The 22,381-nt window shown below is 33.5% G+C and overlaps 1 protein-coding gene across 1 annotated transcript; it reads right to left on the bottom strand.

Moving 5' to 3' along the window:
- Positions 1–5,383: 5,383 nt before the first annotated feature.
- On the bottom strand, positions 5,384–6,606 carry LOC140036104 (uncharacterized). The gene is made up of 4 exons (XM_072077376.1): positions 6,501–6,606; positions 6,080–6,363; positions 5,475–5,711; positions 5,384–5,404 (listed from the first exon to the last, which is right to left on the bottom strand). The coding sequence occupies exons 1-4, from the start codon at positions 6,604–6,606 to the stop codon at positions 5,384–5,386; spliced, it is 648 nt and encodes a 215-aa protein (XP_071933477.1).
- Positions 6,607–22,381: the final 15,775 nt, after the last annotated feature.

The raw sequence follows: 22,381 nt of genomic DNA, 5'->3' as shown, positions 1-22,381 counted from the left end.
TGGCTGTCCTGATCACAGTCGCAACCACGAAAGTTGTCTTACTTCATACATTAATTTCGTAGAAAGAAGAAACTGAAAATATAACCGATCTGTCTTGGTAATTCCTATAACGCGTAGCACTTAGCAGTGATCATTGCTTGCTGGCAAGTTTCATTTCCATTTCCTCTCCATGAAGAAAATGATAGAATCTGCGCATTAATGGTTAATATGATTCTATGCTTTCTGGTCCTATCCATTGTTATTCTTGCTCTGAGATCTTGCTGTAAAATATTAGGAGAGGAATGTCTGGCATGGGAGCTACATTATTATTTGAACTATGTTTTGTTTTTTTTTTTGCCAGGATTTATTTTTCAACTCTTAGAAGGCGTCAAGTTATCCTTGACGGTATTTCAGGTACAGCAGTGAATTGCAATATCATGCAAGAATCAACTAAATACACCAATTTTTGAAGAATCAACAATTTGACCATCGAGGTAAACCTAAGACATACATTTCCCTGAGAAAAATAAAACCAACAAAAGTTCGCTTTATCTCCACACTTCTGACAAATCAAAGAACCACACTTGAAAGAATCTGGTGCTAACGTTAGAATTTCGAGCTGATGGCTTCCAGATTGTGGATGGAAAATACAGTCTCGAGCTCTTTCAACGCAGAATTTTCGGGGCACATATCTTACAGCATTTGTGTGCAAACTGCCAAACTAGGCAGCTGTAGTTGTACTTGTACACTTGTTATCGTTTGGTTCGTTCCATGAACTAGAATACCACATTTCGCAATTTGTCACTTTTTAGCCTCCTTTAGGTAGAGGCTGTCCAAGATTGTTGTGGAAGAAGCTAATGGATTCTAGTTCACGAGTTTTAGACTCCCGCACTCATTATGTTACATTTCTTTTTTTTTTTTAATTTTAATATCACTTTTTAGCCTCCTTTAGGTAAAGGCTGTCCAAGATTCTTGTGGAAGAGGCTAATGGATTCTAGTTCTGAATTTGGTTCTGTTGCATGATGGAGCTGACCTTTCTCATAAGAAACCAAGCTAAATAGGCAAGAAAAGTATAATCAAGACTGTTTTGTTTTATAATGGTTGGAATGGAATGTCTTTGACCAAGAAAATTATTTCAACTCTCTATTGTTGGAAGACCGTGGACCGTTAGTCCAATCCAAAAAGCTATCATTCATCTGAGTTTCTCTTGATGCAGCTGCCTTGTGACGAAAGTGCCCATTTCACTGTTGTTTGACCTTTTTCTCTTCAAAACCGCCATTTTTACTTTTCTCTTCTAAGGTCAATTATTTCGAAAATTAGATACTTATTTCAGAAAGAGAAGGATTGAGCACGATACTTTTCCTAAGCGGGAAAAAAATACAAGTCTCAACTCTCAAGTCTCAAGCCCTACTTTTTTTAACGCCCAATTCAGAAACTGGTTTTAGTAAGCCCGTGAGCTACCCATGGTATTATATTTGAACACGCCGTATGTCCTTTCACATTGTGTCTTGTACGAAACTAGAATTTGTATTTGAACAATTCTTTCAAGCCCTTATTTTAACTTTGAAATAATTTCAGGTCCGTTTGGATGGTAGATTATTTGAGAAATATTATCTTAAATAATGAAGTAATATTGTAGAACTTTTGTGATATAATGCATGTATGTATGATAGAAAGGTAATTGAAAATTGTATTTATGATACAAGTAAAACAAAATTTGCATACTTTTTTTGTGCAAATCTTGATAACCAAACAGATCTCCGAGTTGCATGACAAGTGCATTTACATCCCCTTACGAACAAACAAGTGGTTTCACAAAGGGGGTTTTCTCAATTAATTAAAATGTGACTCAGTCACTACTACGTATACAAAATTTATGATTTTTTTCTCCCATTTTTTGCCATATATACTAATATTATAATTTTCCTTTATCTTCTCGATCAGTACTTGGTAGATGAACAATTCCTTTCAAAAAAGGCAGAACGAGAAAGAGACATTTCTTTTCAACCAAAAACAGGACAATTCCTTTCACATGTGACGTACACAGGCACAAATTTCTTGTTTGAACCATTTTTAGCCCTCGACAATACATTCCCAGCGCTTTCCTTCTTTTCGGTTTATCCTATCCAAAACATAGCGGATATGGACAGAAAAGCGACATTGAGACCTCAACCAATCTATGCTCCAGCCGGGTTTTGAAGGAGTGAAAAAAAAAAAGAAAAATCAACAGATAAACTCAAAAGAATCTAACTTTGCAATTGATAGCAACAGTAAATAGACATTTATCTAAATAATAATAATAATCGATTACCTGTCTGGGGCATGTCTAATACCAGCTCATCCCAATGCTTGAAACCTGTCATTTTTTTAATCCAAAGAGTTTCACAACAGGGTGCTTTACCTTTTTCAATTGATGCTGTAGGAGATATTTGAAGGAGTTTTCTTGGAAAGTAGCATCTCTAACAGACGGGATCCTATTGCTCGAAAACCGTCAGGCAAATCCCTGATTATGAGGAACTTGCTGTTCTTGCAGCTGAGACACTTTGTGAGCATGCACCTCTTTACTAAATTCCTCCTCCTTTGCATAGCATATGGTAGCCATTTATCCCCTTATATTTCTAGCAGGGAACCTTGCATGCATTAATCTTGAACTGCATTTGTAGAAACATGCATGATGACGTTCATTTTTATTTCTAGCTTTACTTAGTTGACATATTTGGACTGCTCCATTCGTTTCAAATTGGATAAGTCATGTAATCTTGCATTCATCTCAAAAAATTACCTCATATTTCATATGTATATCAAAGAATTCTTAGCATTTACTTTCCTAGAATATACAAATATGAAAAAAAAAAAAGATTTGTACTCCCATTAGTTATCAACTATCTCTTTAGTACTCACATGGAAATTACATCAAATTCAGTGGGCAACAAGTGTTTTCTTTCCTTTTCTTTTCTTTTTTTTTTGAAATATTGTAAATGATGAGGCCTATACCTGCGCTTTAAATTTTAACCTAATCCCTCGTTAACTGCAAGTGCACGGGTCGTGAATCGTAGTATATAAGAAAATTAGGATCGATCCCACAGGGAAATCAACTATGAATTACTAAGGCTTTTGGCTCCCTTTATTATCTAAACTTTCCAACAATTTCAACTAGACTAATCAACTAAATGCTAAAGTAGTACAATGCAAGTTAATAACTCGAAGTAATTCAACTAAACATTAATGTTTTAGGGTATAGAATCCACCAAATGTACCTAAACATGAATAAATTAGCTAAATATCACTAATACTCTTGTCTTGTTGAGGATGCATTCCTCTCAAACCATCGGAACTTGCTTTCACCAATGAACCGAACTTAGTCTACACAAGCATTTCCCAACTTTCGTGGTGAAATCTTAGGCATAAACCAGCTTCTAGCACAAGAAATGTGATAAACATCCATCTAAGTGCACCACTACTTTCGTGTGTCCACTCCTTAGGTTTCATTCATTCATTTTTCATTATTGTCAACTATTTTCATAGACTAATAACAATTAAAATGGCTTGTAAATGATGATCAAGCATTCACAAGTATTAAATCATGAATAAATGAACTAGCAAGTACAAGATGTAGCAATAATCACTTCATTCATCCATATTCAAGTCACAAGTAGTTTCATCTATCTCTAGAACAAGAAAATTTAGCTAGACATGGTAGATTTAGCACCAAAACTCTTATCTTTAATGTAACAAAGCATTAGTAAGACAAATAAGAGAGTAAAGATGAAGAAATGCTCATTCAAATGGAGAACTATGATCTTCAAGCTCCATCATCCTCATTTCCATCAATAATCCTTTAGTACATCAAGAGTTCTTCAAGTTTTTCAATAGAAAGAAAAACTAGATCTACCACTATATCTAAGTTAAGCTAGAGACAAGAAAAAGAATCTCCTTTTTAACTTCCTTTCTCCCTACTTTCAATAATGTCCTCCCCTTCCATTTTAACTTGTCTCTTCACTTTATATTCCAAAAATGCCCTTAATTGGAATCTCCAATATTACTTCTTCAAATGTACAAAGTGCATTTTACAGCTTCCAGCCGGAAATTGTTGTGAAACATGAGTCAAAAGGTAAGTGTGAAATGCACACAAGTTGTTCTGCAAATTGTAGAGGAAAGAGAAAGATCCGAGACCTAGGATCCGAGGGCTAAAAAACTTATCCGAGCTCGGATCATCTTTTCCATTCTTTCACGTCTCTTGCAGAAGAAGATCCGAGACCTAATTCCTAATGGATCCGAGCTCGGATCCTGTGCTCTAGGATCGGCTTCTGCAGAATAAAAACTGAGGTCTCGGATATGTGGCCTTTGGGAGGGGATCCGAGCTCGGATCCTTTTCCCCTGCTTGTAGCTTCCATCTTTTTCTTTTTTTCCGCGCAACTCCCTATCTTGCTTCATGTACACGTTAGTCTCCTTGAGTTGCCTTGCACTTTGCTTCAACTAGAGAGATTGTTCCATGCGCTCATTCCCTACAAAATGCCATATGTTCCAAGATACATTTGTACATTTAGTTCACTACAAGAAAAATTATATTTGGAGGCACAACAAAATGATGGAATAGGGAACTTTTAGAGGCACTTAGACTATTGAGGCACACACATGAAATGTCTACTAAACTACCTGTTTGGAACAGGTTGGAGGCACTTTTTAATGCCATGTTTAATGAATTTGATGCACTCACAATTGCCATGAAAGAAATTGCAAACAGGCACAAACCAATGTCTCTAAAGATGCACTATAAAGGCGTTTTACTTGGTATCAGTTTTGTCCTTTTTAGGACACTTGTACATGTTGCCAAAAGGTGTTTGTCTAGGCACAATGAAGTGCATTATATACATTAATGGAGGCAGTTCACAATGCAGTGTTTACCTGTCTTTCAGGGCATTTTCTACCGTTGTTAAAAGGAATCTTCAAACTCTCAAAAAAGTGTCATGATATGTGGTTTTAGTAGATGCATTAGTTTCAATGTAGACATTGGCAAGTGCCTCAATAGCTATCTGTTTTTTTTTTGGTGCAATTTTCATCCAAATTTTGTACTCTAATCTCCTAATACAATACGCCAAACACATAACATGCAAAAGTAAGATAGCCACTATGCCAAAGAATATAAATCTGCTTGAAAGTTTATACCTCTCATAATAAATTTTATGACCATTTCATAAAGTACACAAATCTAAAGTTAATTCAAAAACTAGCTCTAAACAAAAGGCTGCCATCCAACTCTTGCAATAGAATCCAGCAGCATCCTCACAAAAATATTCCACAAATTTGAAGTTAACTCAAAAACTAGCATTGCTTCTCTAAACAAAAGGCTGTTGTCCAACTCTTGCGATAGAATCCAGCATTGTCTTTTCTAAAAGTGCAACTATCAATCCTCATGAATCTTTACCTATACATTAAGTAAGAACACCACTTCATTATCCATCCAACTTACAAAACAGTTTTGTGTCAAAGTATACCAATTTCAGTGGCCAAGCAATCGGTGCACCAAGTGCATCTTCAATTGTCTGCAAGAGCCCATAAGGCCTAATCAATTGTTCGCTGCGTTCCACCACAATTTGTACTAGTATTTCACACCAACATGGTCCTAATGATTGTCCGCCAACAACTTTAGAAGGATCAATTCCTTGGAGGCAACCAATAGCTAGATATTTTGTTGGATCAAGCAAACTGACAATATCCACCCAATCACCTTCCTACAAGATAATTTAAAGTCATAGAATTGAATTAGATAAATTTATTTTAAAAAATTTGATAGAGTTTCCCTTGCATTTTGAACATTTCTCCAATTTTCAGCAATAAAACTTATCAACCACGACCCTACTAAGTTGAAATTGCCATGTTTTAGTATTCAACATAACCAAACAAAATAGCAGTTTAATTAATCAACAAGTTTCAAACAATAAAAGCATCCTCACATGATATAATCACAATAAATTCTTGAAAAGAATCATGAACATACCTGAAGAGAACGAGCACCAATAGGTGATTTTGAAACATGATTAGAGGATGTTGAATTTATCTAGCCACCGGTTTTTGAGCCACTATTTTGCTGCTGACACACCATTGCTTTGAGCTCTGTAAGTTCTTTGGCTTGGTCTTTAAGCTGCTGATCTTGTTCAGCAAATTTTTCTTCCATCTTAGAAATTGCTGCCTTTTGCTCCATAACAATACGCTGACAAGTGCTGCGACTAGGTGCATTACCCCATTTGTCTGATGGTGTCACACCTAGACCATACATGCGCACACGTCCATTCTTATCTTCCCTAAATACTTGGGCGAATGTATCATCACGACCAACATCATCATTAGAACCAGGAGGAAGTTGGCTAACTTTTTCTTTCAAAGCTTGTTGTATTCAAAATCTAGAAAAAGTTTAATATTACTAAAATCGATTATCTTACATCAATCAAGATAAAATCAGTCTTAAGTTAGTAGACAATTTCAGTCATTTAGGGTACTAATTTCATCAACCAATTAGTGACTCACCAATGTAGTTGCAACGTCATCATTTCCCGGGTTTCCATTTGAGTCAGTATAACAGTGTTCGAACATGTCAACTCGTGATGGAAGATGACCTAATTTTTTCATCTATAGAAAACGATGTCTCCATAAGACCACTAGGTGATACAAGGAAAAACTAAATTAAACTAAAATGTTAAACAGATTTACCAATTTCTTTTGAATTTGAGCATACGATTTCTTCCCTGTCTTATGATTCATTGTTTTCTTGGTCCGACTCATCTTATTCTTCTCGCTGGTATTATGAAATTATAGAAAATAGTAGAAACTTATAATCTCAACATAGTGATTGATATTTAATAGTTAAAACAACTATACCTTTGTTTCCTCTAAGCTCCAATAAGCCAGAAGATTTCTCCACTGATCTTTCAAGATCCGTTGATCCCTATTGTTAATTTGACTCTCAATGGATTCATTTGGATTGTAATATTTTGCCTTTAAAGCTGATTTCCAATTTCTCCATTTTTTGCCAATAGATTTCAAAGTCCAGAAATCTGCACCTGGAGGAAGACGAAATTTTTCCTACAATAACACCTCCAATAGTTAGATACATATTTTTGTCATATAAAAGGTACAGATGTACATTTGTATCAAGAAAAATATGTATTACCTTCACTAGTACAAGCATGTCTTGCTTCTTATCAGTTGTCATTTCACGCCAATCTGTCACGTCTATAGGAGCATACTTTCCATTTCTTGCTATTGTTCCTAAGAACTCAGCAAATTTGGACTTGTTCTTGCCAACAGGCTCACTATCCTTATCAAATCTAACTTTGTATCGATGACAACTACTAGGTTTACCCCATATTTCTGTCATATATGTTGGCCCTCTAGTTTTTCTTTGTGAATTTTCATCTGCATTTTCTTCATCTACAACCATGAAATATGACCCTAGTGAATTTCATTACCAAAAGAACTAGTAGAATTGAAATTTTGAAACTGGATCTCAAGAATGAACTGCAAAACTTAGCGTGACTTATTAGAGATGTACCTGTAGAATTAGGCTCCTCAATGTGATTCTGATTTTCAGCTATATCCTCGGGTTGATCAACAAGTGTATTTCCATTAATCTTCTGTCTTTTAGTCCTTGCCATTCCTACAAATGAAAACATTTAACAAAAGGAAGAACACAAATGCAAAAAGGATAGCAAAATCTCAAACAAATATGATAATAGTAAGGCTATAACTAGACCGAAGTTTTTCATCTACAAACAAATCAATTTTAAAGTGCAAGTAGGTGGGTTAAAATAGAAATTTCAAAGTAGGCAAATGCAAAGACAAAACAAGGATAATCTGAATTTGCATCGACAAAAAGTGCATATGAAATTGGGACTATGTTTATAGTTACAACTTTTACAGTTTTAATAGCAAAAACTAAGCATTTCAGCAATTCAGGCTAGTGGAGGATTTCATCTCCATCATCTTCTCGAACCCATCGAATGTCTTCATTTTCATTGTCCATTTGAGTTGCTAAGGTTGACGGGTATTTTACATACGTGCAAGCTAAAAAATACCGAATTACACCCGTTCACTGCAAGTATACAGATCAACTAGTAGTTTAGGGTATATATCGGGTCGATCCCACAGGGAAGAGTGAACAACTACCGGTATTACTAAAGTTTCTTTATTATTTAGACTATCAATTAATGATAAGAAATTTAACCTACTGCACTTATACAAGAAATTAACAAATAAAAACTCCTTAGGTTGTGGTATCCCTAACTACTCATGCAAGTGCTATATTTGGATCATTAATTACTACATCTAGGCTAATTATGGTGTAATTTCCTTATGCATTTGAATCCTACTTTCGTAGTGAATCAATTATACTTATAACTAATCCATACATATTCTCATGGTTATGAAATTAGCTACAAGTTCATTTCTTCAGTGAAATTACATGAAATGAATCACTAAAAATCACATAGGTGCACCTCTACTTTCGTGAGTGTACTCCCTATGTTTTGCACTTATTGAACTAATGTTAAATCTCAATTTTCATTGCAGAAATAACACCTTAGATAATCACAATTAATGGTACCAGATTAATCATGATTTAAAGAGTTAAAGTGCTAAATAACTTGCTCAAATCATAGCAGTTAAATAGCCAAATGATAAACACTAACAATCATAGAAAGTTCAACCAAACCCAAGGCATAAACTTTAGAAACACATAATAGACATAAATTCCAGAACTTGCATATTAACTATATTTAAGAATCCAATACAAAAGATAAAGAGTTGGAGAAGAGATAACCCATGTCACTTGAGCTTCAACTTCTCTTTCTTCATCTCCATTTTCATCCTAATCTAGCCATTATACAAGAATGGATGAACTACACTTATTACACTATCCTACACTAAGGAAATGGAAGAACTACATTTCTGCACTCTTCAAGCTTCTCCCGTCTGATTCTAGACCTCAAATGTCTCTGCATATAAGCTGATGAAAAGTCCTTCCCTTACCAGTCAAAAATTTCTACTATGATTCTCCAAATCTGAATTTGTTAAGGGAGTCAAAAATAATGGCTTTTGACTTGGAACCTTGGCTATATCTCTTCCTTATGTCTTCTGAAGCATGTGCAACCTACGTTTTCTCTCCAACTCTAGCTGGAAAGTAGTGTGAAGATGAGAAAAATGGCTGAGCAAATTACAGAAATTCGGCTGCCAGACACGTTTTTACTTTTGACCTCACTTCAACTGCATTTTTCTCCATGATGAAGGCCGAACTGGCTTTTGTGCAAAACACAAAAGTTGTAGCCCTTTTGAATTAGAGTTCCAATGCTTCAAGAATCATCTAATTTGGAGATCGACGGACGGAGATATGGTCAAAATACCATAGACTGGTCAATTCTGGGCTTCAGCTTTCGACCATCCAGATAAGTTTCTGTGTTTCGACCTTTTGACCAAGAAATCGGCTGAATTGGACTTTGATGTCTTCATACCAAATGTAGATATATCTCTTAGCTTCAAAATGGTACCAAGATCACCTTGATCCGATCATTGTAGCTTCTGATATAGTCAAAATACGAAAATGTGTCTGAGTTGTCAAAGCTGACTTTTCTTGATTTTTGTCCTCAAATTGCATTTCTTCCTTTTACACTTCATATTTTATTTTCACCACTTTAATCCATCATCAATCATCCAAATATCTTCTCAATGCACTTCATTTGATGATTGAATCATTAAACCTACAAAATATGAAGTTTTTCCCATAAAAATCAATAGAAATGCAATGTTAGCCACTTTAACATAAAATGTAGATTTTTACCAAAACCTTAGTTATTTTAGTTATAAAACTAAATAATCAAACCAAAATTAACTAATAAAACACACTAAAAAATACGTAAAATATATTCTTATCAAATACCCCCACACTTGAACCATTGCTTGTCCTCAAGCAATAAGAAATACAAACCAACAATGATCCAAAATTTGAAAATAAACATATGTAGCATTTCAACTTCATTTCCTCAAAACAAAGTAAATAACCATTATGCAATTATTCAATTAAGTTCAAGTACTCATAATATCAAGTAAAGGAGAGACAATTATACCGTCATTATAACAAATTCAAATCAATTTTTCATATTTACCCAATTTCATACGCAAGTAACTCATATGGCCAATAATATGCTTTCTAAACCCATGATCATCTTTTTATTCTATTTAAACAGATATTTATTCATATAACGTAGCTAAATATTACTTAAGTTGTGAAAGTATCTTTTTACGCGAGGATCGACATTTTTAGATGAAGATCACCGGTTACTCAACACTTCACATACTCAAGTTGCTTTGCATACTCTTAATTCAAGTACCTTTTTACGCGAAAGTCGACATTTGTAGATGAAGACTCCCGGTTACTAAGTACAAGAATCATTGGAGTAGAATAAATCTTTTTTTTTTCTTCTTTTTTTTTCATTTTCATTTTTTTTTTTGACATAAAGATAATAACATTCCCTCGAAAGCATAATCATGAGAAGAGTATTGCAATTATTGACCATATTTATCACTTAACTTATAACATCCAACAAAGAGAAGAAATTTCATCAAATATGCAAAAAAAATATAGGCATAATTTTCTCCACTTTAAAAGATATACTTTCCTACAAATGCAAAAATTATAATCACATAATAGTCATTTCCAAGTTAAATGAGAAAAGAAGTGCTTAAACCACATATATTTATCTCAAATGTAGAAGGAATTTGAACTACTAATGGTATGGAACTTTGTTACCCCTTTGGATGAAATTTAAAATTTAAAATTTTTTTGGGGGCAAATTTGCAATTTTGGACAAGATGTTAGAAAAATTTTGAATTTTAACACAAGTCCAATATTTGCAACTAATAAGTCAATCACATACAATATATATAATCTCAATTCTCCCCCTACACTTAACATACACATTGTCCTCAATGTGTAAAAAGGAAAATCAAGAGAAAGAAAGTAAAACTCCCCTATGTAGTGATTGAATATGAAGCTTCAAAATCCAGTGTCCGTGTAACTCCAACGCTTCATAAGTTCCATTGAATAACCATTAGTAATAATAATCGAAACATAGAAAATAAGAAACAAAAGTGATAACAAAGGCTTAATAAAACAAAACGGCGATCCGTAATTTCAAACCTTTGTTTTGGTGATGTACCTATATAAAATATACAATAAGCAACTCAAGGTACAAGAAAATATATGAGGAAAAGAAGAAAAAGAGAATCAAGGAAACTGCATTTTTTTTTTTTCAAAAAAAAAAAAAAAAGTGCTCAGAAAACGTGACTCATCAAAACGCGCCACCAAGCCGCGTTTTGTGAAGTCGCGTTTCTTCACATATCTTGCAGGATCGAAAACGCGGCTATGCTTAAAAACGCGACTTCATGTCGCGTTTCTGAAGGCGCGTTTTCAATTTTTGATCAGGCTGGAAAACGCGAATTGGTAGAAAACGCGACTTTCTGTCGCGTTTTGAAGGCGCGTTTTCTTCAGTATAGGCGCAGAATTGAAAACGCGATTATGGAAAACGCGATTCTAAGGCGCGTTTTCAGCCCAAATGCATTTTCTTCTGCGAAATTTTTGCAGAAAGCCAACTTTGAAAAATTACCATTGGTATCCCAACACTCAAAATGCATCATAGATCATTTGTTTGTTAAAATACTCAATACATGCACATGTAAAATGATCAAAATATGCATTTTAACCCCTTCTAACAAATCAAAAACAACAATTACTCAAATTGAGGGGTTGAGTTCCTTGATCAAATTTCGCCTTTTTCACCTCATTTGGTCACTTTTGCTTCCATTTCCCAAACCTACAAATGAAAAATAACAAAATAACTCAAACACATACTTTAAACATAAAATCACACCAAAATAACATAAATAGCCAAAACATTGGGTTGCCTCCCAATAAGCGCTTTTATTTATAGTCGTTGGCTCGACTATTGAACCTCATTTTTCAAGGAGGTTTAGTTAACGAATAATCCACCATTTTAGGTCGTGGTGGATCATTAAAAAGGTGACTTTATAGCAAAAGTCACATATTCTAATGATGTGAGAGATGGAAGTGGCTTACCTATTCCAAGTGTTTCATAAATATTACCTTGAAAATACACCACTTGAGAACTTACCAACGGGGATGCCATAAGAGTATCTTGGGCAGGAATACCTTTAGAACCTATACTTTCACTGCACTCCTCAAGAGGGGTGAAAAATGAGTCATTAAAACTCACCTCTTGAGGCTCAAAATTAGTTTCAAAGGTATTATCATATGAAATGGATATTTGCTCATTGAAATATAATTGAGATTCATCATTTTCATCCAAATGCAATCCATTTTCACATACAATATTTTCACCATTCATGCTAGGATCATTTTGCAAATTATTAGAAGAAATAACTTCACACAATACATGTAATTGATCTTTTATTCTACCAAAGTGAGAAGCCAATTCATCTATCATTTCCTCAATCCTATCAAAACGGTCGGAAGTCACATTAGCTAATTTTTCTATAGCTAACTCCCAAGATGGTTTTGCTTTATAATGGACATTTTCAGATTGGTAATCATAAAAATATGGATAATCACTATATGCACATTGATTTTCCCAACCATAAGAAAGAGAATTGCTCCAATTAGCACTGTATTGATCAAAATAAGGATTGTAATGCTCTAATTCATCATAGTAATCCACATTTTGTGCTTGCATACATGTATTAGTTGCATGATAACCTCCACACAAGTCACAAATCACATGATAAGAATTAAAAGTATTAACATTCCTCCCTTGCTCAATTTCATTTATAATTGTGTCCATTTGAACTTGTAACATAATTACATCAAATTTTGCCTTTAAGCACTTCAAACCATCTTCAAAAGACATACATTCAGTAAATTCTTGGTTACCTCTGTTGAAGGAGCTTTGCACTAGGCAACCATCCATTGCCAATCTTTCATTTCTCAAGCTTTGTCCTCCCAATTCACCTACCCTCCTCATTATCTAAAATTACTTTTAAACAATCTCAAAAGTAAGATTAGTTAAGAAGGATAGATTCCAAGACACAAACTAAAACAGAAAAAAAAATAAAAGTTGACTAAAAAAAAAATGATATAAAACACATAAGATACAACAAAAACAACAAAAATAAAAAAAAATTGTCTAAATTAATAAAGTTGCTCTTCACACCGATATTGCCAAATCTTCCCCGGCAACGGCGCCAAAAACTTGACGAGTATTTTACATACGTGCAAGCTAAAAAATACCGAATTACACCCGTTCACTGCAAGTATACAGATCAACTAGTAGTTTAGGGTATATATCGGGTCGATCCCACAGGGAAGAGTGAACAACTACCGGTATTACTAAAGTTTCTTTATTATTTAGACTATCAATTAATGATAAGAAATTTAACCTACTGCACTTATACAAGAAATTAACAAATAAAAACTCCTTAGCTTGTGGTATCCCTAACTACTCATGCAAGTGCTATATTTGGATCATTAATTACTACATCTAGGCTAATTATGGTGTAATTTCCTTATGCATTTGAATCCTACTTTCGTAGTGAATCAATTATACTTATAACTAATCCATACATATTCTCATGGTTATGAAATTAGCTACAAGTTCATTTCTTCAGTGAAATTACATGAAATGAATCACTAAAAATCACATAGGTGCACCTCTACTTTCGTGAGTGTACTCCCTATGTTTTGCACTTATTGAACTAATGTTAAATCTCAATTTTCATTGCAGAAATAACACCTTAGATAATCACAATTAATGGTACCAGATTAATCATGATTTAAAGAGTTAAAGTGCTAAATAACTTGCTCAAATCATAGCAGTTAAATAGCCAAATGATAAACACTAACAATCATAGAAAGTTCAACCAAACCCAAGGCATAAACTTTAGAAACACATAATAGACATAAATTCCAGAACTTGCATATTAACTATATTTAAGAATCCAATACAAAAGATAAAGAGTTGGAGAAGAGATAACCCATGTCACTTGAGCTTCAACTTCTCTTTCTTCATCTCCATTTTCATCCTAATCTAGCCATTATACAAGAATGGATGAACTACACTTATTACACTATCCTACACTAAGGAAATGGAAGAACTACATTTCTGCACTCTTCAAGCTTCTCCCGTCTGATTCTAGACCTCAAATGTCTCTGCATATAAGCTGATGAAAAGTCCTTCCCTTACCAGTCAAAAATTTCTACTATGATTCTCCAAATCTGAATTTGTTAAGGGAGTCAAAAATAATGGCTTTTGACTTGGAACCTTGGCTATATCTCTTCCTTATGTCTTCTGAAGCATGTGCAACCTACGTTTTCTCTCCAACTCTAGCTGGAAAGTAGTGTGAAGATGAGAAAAATGGCTGAGCAAATTACAGAAATTCGGCTGCCAGACACGTTTTTACTTTTGACCTCACTTCAACTGCATTTTTCTCCATGATGAAGGCCGAACTGGCTTTTGTGCAAAACACAAAAGTTGTAGCCCTTTTGAATTAGAGTTCCAATGCTTCAAGAATCATCTAATTTGGAGATCGACGGACGGAGATATGGTCAAAATACCATAGACTGGTCAATTCTGGGCTTCAGCTTTCGACCATCCAGATAAGTTTCTGTGTTTCGACCTTTTGACCAAGAAATCGGCTGAATTGGACTTTGATGTCTTCATACCAAATGTAGATATATCTCTTAGCTTCAAAATGGTACCAAGATCACCTTGATCCGATCATTGTAGCTTCTGATATAGTCAAAATACGAAAATGTGTCTGAGTTGTCAAAGCTGACTTTTCTTGATTTTTGTCCTCAAATTGCATTTCTTCCTTTTACACTTCATATTTTATTTTCACCACTTTAATCCATCATCAATCATCCAAATATCTTCTCAATGCACTTCATTTGATGATTGAATCATTAAACCTACAAAATATGAAGTTTTTCCCATAAAAATCAATAGAAATGCAATGTTAGCCACTTTAACATAAAATGTAGATTTTTACCAAAACCTTAGTTATTTTAGTTATAAAACTAAATAATCAAACCAAAATTAACTAATAAAACACACTAAAAAATACGTAAAATATATTCTTATCAAATACCCCCACACTTGAACCATTGCTTGTCCTCAAGCAATAAGAAATACAAACCAACAATGATCCAAAATTTGAAAATAAACATATGTAGCATTTCAACTTCATTTCCTCAAAACAAAGTAAATAACCATTATGCAATTATTCAATTAAGTTCAAGTACTCATAATATCAAGTAAAGGAGAGACAATTATACCGTCATTATAACAAATTCAAATCAATTTTTCATATTTACCCAATTTCATACGCAAGTAACTCATATGGCCAATAATATGCTTTCTAAACCCATGATCATCTTTTTATTCTATTTAAACAGATATTTATTCATATAACGTAGCTAAATATTACTTAAGTTGTGAAAGTATCTTTTTACGCGAGGATCGACATTTTTAGATGAAGATCACCGGTTACTCAACACTTCACATACTCAAGTTGCTTTGCATACTCTTAATTCAAGTACCTTTTTACGCGAAAGTCGACATTTGTAGATGAAGACTCCCGGTTACTAAGTACAAGAATCATTGGAGTAGAATAAATCTTTTTTTTTTCTTCTTTTTTTTTCATTTTCATTTTTTTTTTTGACATAAAGATAATAACATTCCCTCGAAAGCATAATCATGAGAAGAGTATTGCAATTATTGACCATATTTATCACTTAACTTATAACATCCAACAAAGAGAAGAAATTTCATCAAATATGCAAAAAAAATATAGGCATAATTTTCTCCACTTTAAAAGATATACTTTCCTACAAATGCAAAAATTATAATCACATAATAGTCATTTCCAAGTTAAATGAGAAAAGAAGTGCTTAAACCACATATATTTATCTCAAATGTAGAAGGAATTTGAACTACTAATGGTATGGAACTTTGTTACCCCTTTGGATGAAATTTAAAATTTAAAATTTTTTTGGGGGCAAATTTGCAATTTTGGACAAGATGTTAGAAAAATTTTGAATTTTAACACAAGTCCAATATTTGCAACTAATAAGTCAATCACATACAATATATATAATCTCAATTCTCCCCCCACACTTAACATACACATTGTCCTCAATGTGTAAAAAGGAAAATCAAGAGAAAGAAAGTAAAACTCCCCTATGTAGTGATTGAATATGAAGCTTCAAAATCCAGTGTCCGTGTAACTCCAACGCTTCATAAGTTCCATTGAATAACCATTAGTAATAATAATCGAAACATAGAAAATAAGAAACAAAAGTGATAACAAAGGCTTAATAAAACAAAACGGCGATCCGTAATTTCAAACCTTTGTTTTGGTGATGTACCTATATAAAATATACAATAAGCAACTCAAGGTACAAGAAAATATATGAGGAAAAGAAGAAAAAGAGAATCAAGGAAACTGCATTTTTTTTTTTTTCAAAAAAAAAAAAAAAAGTGCTCAGAAAACGTGACTCATCAAAACGCGCCACCAAGCCGCGTTTTGTGAAGTCGCGTTTCTTCACATATCTTGCAGGATCGAAAACGCGGCTATGCTTAAAAACGCGACTTCATGTCGCGTTTCTGAAGGCGCGTTTTCAATTTTTGATCAGGCTGGAAAACGCGAATTGGTAGAAAACGCGACTTTCTGTCGCGTTTTGAAGGCGCGTTTTCTTCAGTATAGGCGCAGAATTGAAAACGCGATTATGGAAAACGCGATTCTAAGGCGCGTTTTCAGCCCAAATGCATTTTCTTCTGCGAAATTTTTGCAGAAAGCCAACTTTGAAAAATTACCATTGGTATCCCAACACTCAAAATGCATCATAGATCATTTGTTTGTTAAAATACTCAATACATGCACATGTAAAATGATCAAAATATGCATTTTAACCCCTTCTAACAAATCAAAAACAACAATTACTCAAATTGAGGGGTTGAGTTCCTTGATCAAATTTCGCCTTTTTCACCTCATTTGGTCACTTTTGCTTCCATTTCCCAAACCTACAAATGAAAAATAACAAAATAACTCAAACACATACTTTAAACATAAAATCACACCAAAATAACATAAATAGCCAAAACATTGGGTTGCCTCCCAATAAGCGCTTTTATTTATAATCGTTGGCTCGACTATTGAACCTCATTTTTTAAGGAGGTTTAGTTAACGAATAATCCACCATTTTAGGTCGTGGTGGATCATTAAAAAGGTGACTTTATAGCAAAAGTCACATATTCTAATGATGTGAGAGATGGAAGTGGCTTACCTATTCCAAGTGTTTCATAAATATTACCTTGAAAATACACCACTTGAGAACTTACCAACGGGGATGCCATAAGAGTATCTTGGGCAGGAATACCTTTAGAACCTATACTTTCACTGCACTCCTCAAGAGGGGTGAAAAATGAGTCATTAAAACTCACCTCTTGAGGCTCAAAATTAGTTTCAAAGGTATTATCATATGAAATGGATATTTGCTCATTGAAATATAATTGAGATTCATCATTTTCATCCAAATGCAATCCATTTTCACATACAATATTTTCACCATTCATGCTAGGATCATTTTGCAAATTATTAGAAGAAATAACTTCACACAATACATGTAATTGATCTTTTATTCTACCAAAGTGAGAAGCCAATTCATCTATCATTTCCTCAATCCTATCAAAACGGTCGGAAGTCACATTAGCTAATTTTTCTATAGCTAACTCCCAAGATGGTTTTGCTTTATAATGGACATTTTCAGATTGGTAATCATAAAAATATGGATAATCACTATATGCACATTGATTTTCCCAACCATAAGAAAGAGAATTGCTCCAATTAGCACTGTATTGATCAAAATAAGGATTGTAATGCTCTAATTCATCATAGTAATCCACATTTTGTGCTTGCATACATGTATTAGTTGCATGATAACCTCCACACAAGTCACAAATCACATGATAAGAATTAAAAGTATTAACATTCCTCCCTTGCTCAATTTCATTTATAATTGTGTCCATTTGAACTTGTAACATAATTACATCAAATTTTGCCTTTAAGCACTTCAAACCATCTTCAAAAGACATACATTCAGTAAATTCTTGGTTACCTCTGTTGAAGGAGCTTTGCACTAGGCAACCATCCATTGCCAATCTTTCATTTCTCAAGCTTTGTCCTCCCAATTCACCTACCCTCCTCATTATCTAAAATTACTTTTAAACAATCTCAAAAGTAAGATTAGTTAAGAAGGATAGATTCCAAGACACAAACTAAAACAGAAAAAAAAATAAAAGTTGACTAAAAAAAAATGATATAAAACACATAAGATACAACAAAAACAACAAAAATAAAAAAAAATTGTCTAAATTAATAAAGTTGCTCTTCACACCGATATTGCCAAATCTTCCCCGGCAACGGCGCCAAAAACTTGACGAGTATTTTACATACGTGCAAGCTAAAAAATACCGAATTACACCCGTTCACTGCAAGTATACAGATCAACTAGTAGTTTAGGGTATATATCGGGTCGATCCCACAGGGAAGAGTGAACAACTACCGGTATTACTAAAGTTTCTTTATTATTTAGACTATCAATTAATGATAAGAAATTTAACCTACTGCACTTATACAAGAAATTAACAAATAAAAACTCCTTAGCTTGTGGTATCCCTAACTACTCATGCAAGTGCTATATTTGGATCATTAATTACTACATCTAGGCTAATTATGGTGTAATTTCCTTATGCATTTGAATCCTACTTTCGTAGTGAATCAATTATACTTATAACTAATCCATACATATTCTCATGGTTATGAAATTAGCTACAAGTTCATTTCTTCAGTGAAATTACATGAAATGAATCACTAAAAATCACATAGGTGCACCTCTACTTTCGTGAGTGTACTCCCTATGTTTTGCACTTATTGAACTAATGTTAAATCTCAATTTTCATTGCAGAAATAACACCTTAGATAATCACAATTAATGGTACCAGATTAATCATGATTTAAAGAGTTAAAGTGCTAAATAACTTGCTCAAATCATAGCAGTTAAATAGCCAAATGATAAACACTAACAATCATAGAAAGTTCAACCAAACCCAAGGCATAAACTTTAGAAACACATAATAGACATAAATTCCAGAACTTGCATATTAACTATATTTAAGAATCCAATACAAAAGATAAAGAGTTGGAGAAGAGATAACCCATGTCACTTGAGCTTCAACTTCTCTTTCTTCATCTCCATTTTCATCCTAATCTAGCCATTATACAAGAATGGATGAACTACACTTATTACACTATCCTACACTAAGGAAATGGAAGAACTACATTTCTGCACTCTTCAAGCTTCTCCCGTCTGATTCTAGACCTCAAATGTCTCTGCATATAAGCTGATGAAAAGTCCTTCCCTTACCAGTCAAAAATTTCTACTATGATTCTCCAAATCTGAATTTGTTAAGGGAGTCAAAAATAATGGCTTTTGACTTGGAACCTTGGCTATATCTCTTCCTTATGTCTTCTGAAGCATGTGCAACCTACGTTTTCTCTCCAACTCTAGCTGGAAAGTAGTGTGAAGATGAGAAAAATGGCTGAGCAAATTACAGAAATTCGGCTGCCAGACACGTTTTTACTTTTGACCTCACTTCAACTGCATTTTTCTCCATGATGAAGGCCGAACTGGCTTTTGTGCAAAACACAAAAGTTGTAGCCCTTTTGAATTAGAGTTCCAATGCTTCAAGAATCATCTAATTTGGAGATCGACGGACGGAGATATGGTCAAAATACCATAGACTGGTCAATTCTGGGCTTCAGCTTTCGACCATCCAGATAAGTTTCTGTGTTTCGACCTTTTGACCAAGAAATCGGCTGAATTGGACTTTGATGTCTTCATACCAAATGTAGATATATCTCTTAGCTTCAAAATGGTACCAAGATCACCTTGATCCGATCATTGTAGCTTCTGATATAGTCAAAATACGAAAATGTGTCTGAGTTGTCAAAGCTGACTTTTCTTGATTTTTGTCCTCAAATTGCATTTCTTCCTTTTACACTTCATATTTTATTTTCACCACTTTAATCCATCATCAATCATCCAAATATCTTCTCAATGCACTTCATTTGATGATTGAATCATTAAACCTACAAAATATGAAGTTTTTCCCATAAAAATCAATAGAAATGCAATGTTAGCCACTTTAACATAAAATGTAGATTTTTACCAAAACCTTAGTTATTTTAGTTATAAAACTAAATAATCAAACCAAAATTAACTAATAAAACACACTAAAAAATACGTAAAATATATTCTTATCAAATACCCCCACACTTGAACCATTGCTTGTCCTCAAGCAATAAGAAATACAAACCAACAATGATCCAAAATTTGAAAATAAACATATGTAGCATTTCAACTTCATTTCCTCAAAACAAAGTAAATAACCATTATGCAATTATTCAATTAAGTTCAAGTACTCATAATATCAAGTAAAGGAGAGACAATTATACCGTCATTATAACAAATTCAAATCAATTTTTCATATTTACCCAATTTCATACGCAAGTAACTCATATGGCCAATAATATGCTTTCTAAACCCATGATCATCTTTTTATTCTATTTAAACAGATATTTATTCATATAACGTAGCTAAATATTACTTAAGTTGTGAAAGTATCTTTTTACGCGAGGATCGACATTTTTAGATGAAGATCACCGGTTACTCAACACTTCACATACTCAAGTTGCTTTGCATACTCTTAATTCAAGTACCTTTTTACGCGAAAGTCGACATTTGTAGATGAAGACTCCCGGTTACTAAGTACAAGAATCATTGGAGTAGAATAAATCTTTTTTTTTTCTTCTTTTTTTTTCATTTTCATTTTTTTTTTTGACATAAAGATAATAACATTCCCTCGAAAGCATAATCATGAGAAGAGTATTGCAATTATTGACCATATTTATCACTTAACTTATAACATCCAACAAAGAGAAGAAATTTCATCAAATATGCAAAAAAAATATAGGCATAATTTTCTCCACTTTAAAAGATATACTTTCCTACAAATGCAAAAATTATAATCACATAATAGTCATTTCCAAGTTAAATGAGAAAAGAAGTGCTTAAACCACATATATTTATCTCAAATGTAGAAGGAATTTGAACTACTAATGGTATGGAACTTTGTTACCCCTTTGGATGAAATTTAAAATTTAAAATTTTTTTGGGGGCAAATTTGCAATTTTGGACAAGATGTTAGAAAAATTTTGAATTTTAACACAAGTCCAATATTTGCAACTAATAAGTCAATCACATACAATATATATAATCTCAATTCTCCCCCCACACTTAACATACACATTGTCCTCAATGTGTAAAAAGGAAAATCAAGAGAAAGAAAGTAAAACTCCCCTATGTAGTGATTGAATATGAAGCTTCAAAATCCAGTGTCCGTGTAACTCCAACGCTTCATAAGTTCCATTGAATAACCATTAGTAATAATAATCGAAACATAGAAAATAAGAAACAAAAGTGATAACAAAGGCTTAATAAAACAAAACGGCGATCCGTAATTTCAAACCTTTGTTTTGGTGATGTACCTATATAAAATATACAATAAGCAACTCAAGGTACAAGAAAATATATGAGGAAAAGAAGAAAAAGAGAATCAAGGAAACTGCATTTTTTTTTTTTTCAAAAAAAAAAAAAAAAGTGCTCAGAAAACGTGACTCATCAAAACGCGCCACCAAGCCGCGTTTTGTGAAGTCGCGTTTCTTCACATATCTTGCAGGATCGAAAACGCGGCTATGCTTAAAAACGCGACTTCATGTCGCGTTTCTGAAGGCGCGTTTTCAATTTTTGATCAGGCTGGAAAACGCGAATTGGTAGAAAACGCGACTTTCTGTCGCGTTTTGAAGGCGCGTTTTCTTCAGTATAGGCGCAGAATTGAAAACGCGATTATGGAAAACGCGATTCTAAGGCGCGTTTTCAGCCCAAATGCATTTTCTTCTGCGAAATTTTTGCAGAAAGCCAACTTTGAAAAATTACCATTGGTATCCCAACACTCAAAATGCATCATAGATCATTTGTTTGTTAAAATACTCAATACATGCACATGTAAAATGATCAAAATATGCATTTTAACCCCTTCTAACAAATCAAAAACAACAATTACTCAAATTGAGGGGTTGAGTTCCTTGATCAAATTTCGCCTTTTTCACCTCATTTGGTCACTTTTGCTTCCATTTCCCAAACCTACAAATGAAAAATAACAAAATAACTCAAACACATACTTTAAACATAAAATCACACCAA

This window comes from Coffea arabica, chromosome 2e, assembly GCF_036785885.1.
Source record: "Coffea arabica cultivar ET-39 chromosome 2e, Coffea Arabica ET-39 HiFi, whole genome shotgun sequence".
NCBI classification, from domain to species: domain Eukaryota; kingdom Viridiplantae; phylum Streptophyta; class Magnoliopsida; order Gentianales; family Rubiaceae; genus Coffea; species Coffea arabica.
Note: the sequence above shows the minus strand (reverse complement) of the source record. Positions and strands in the feature narration are given on the sequence as shown.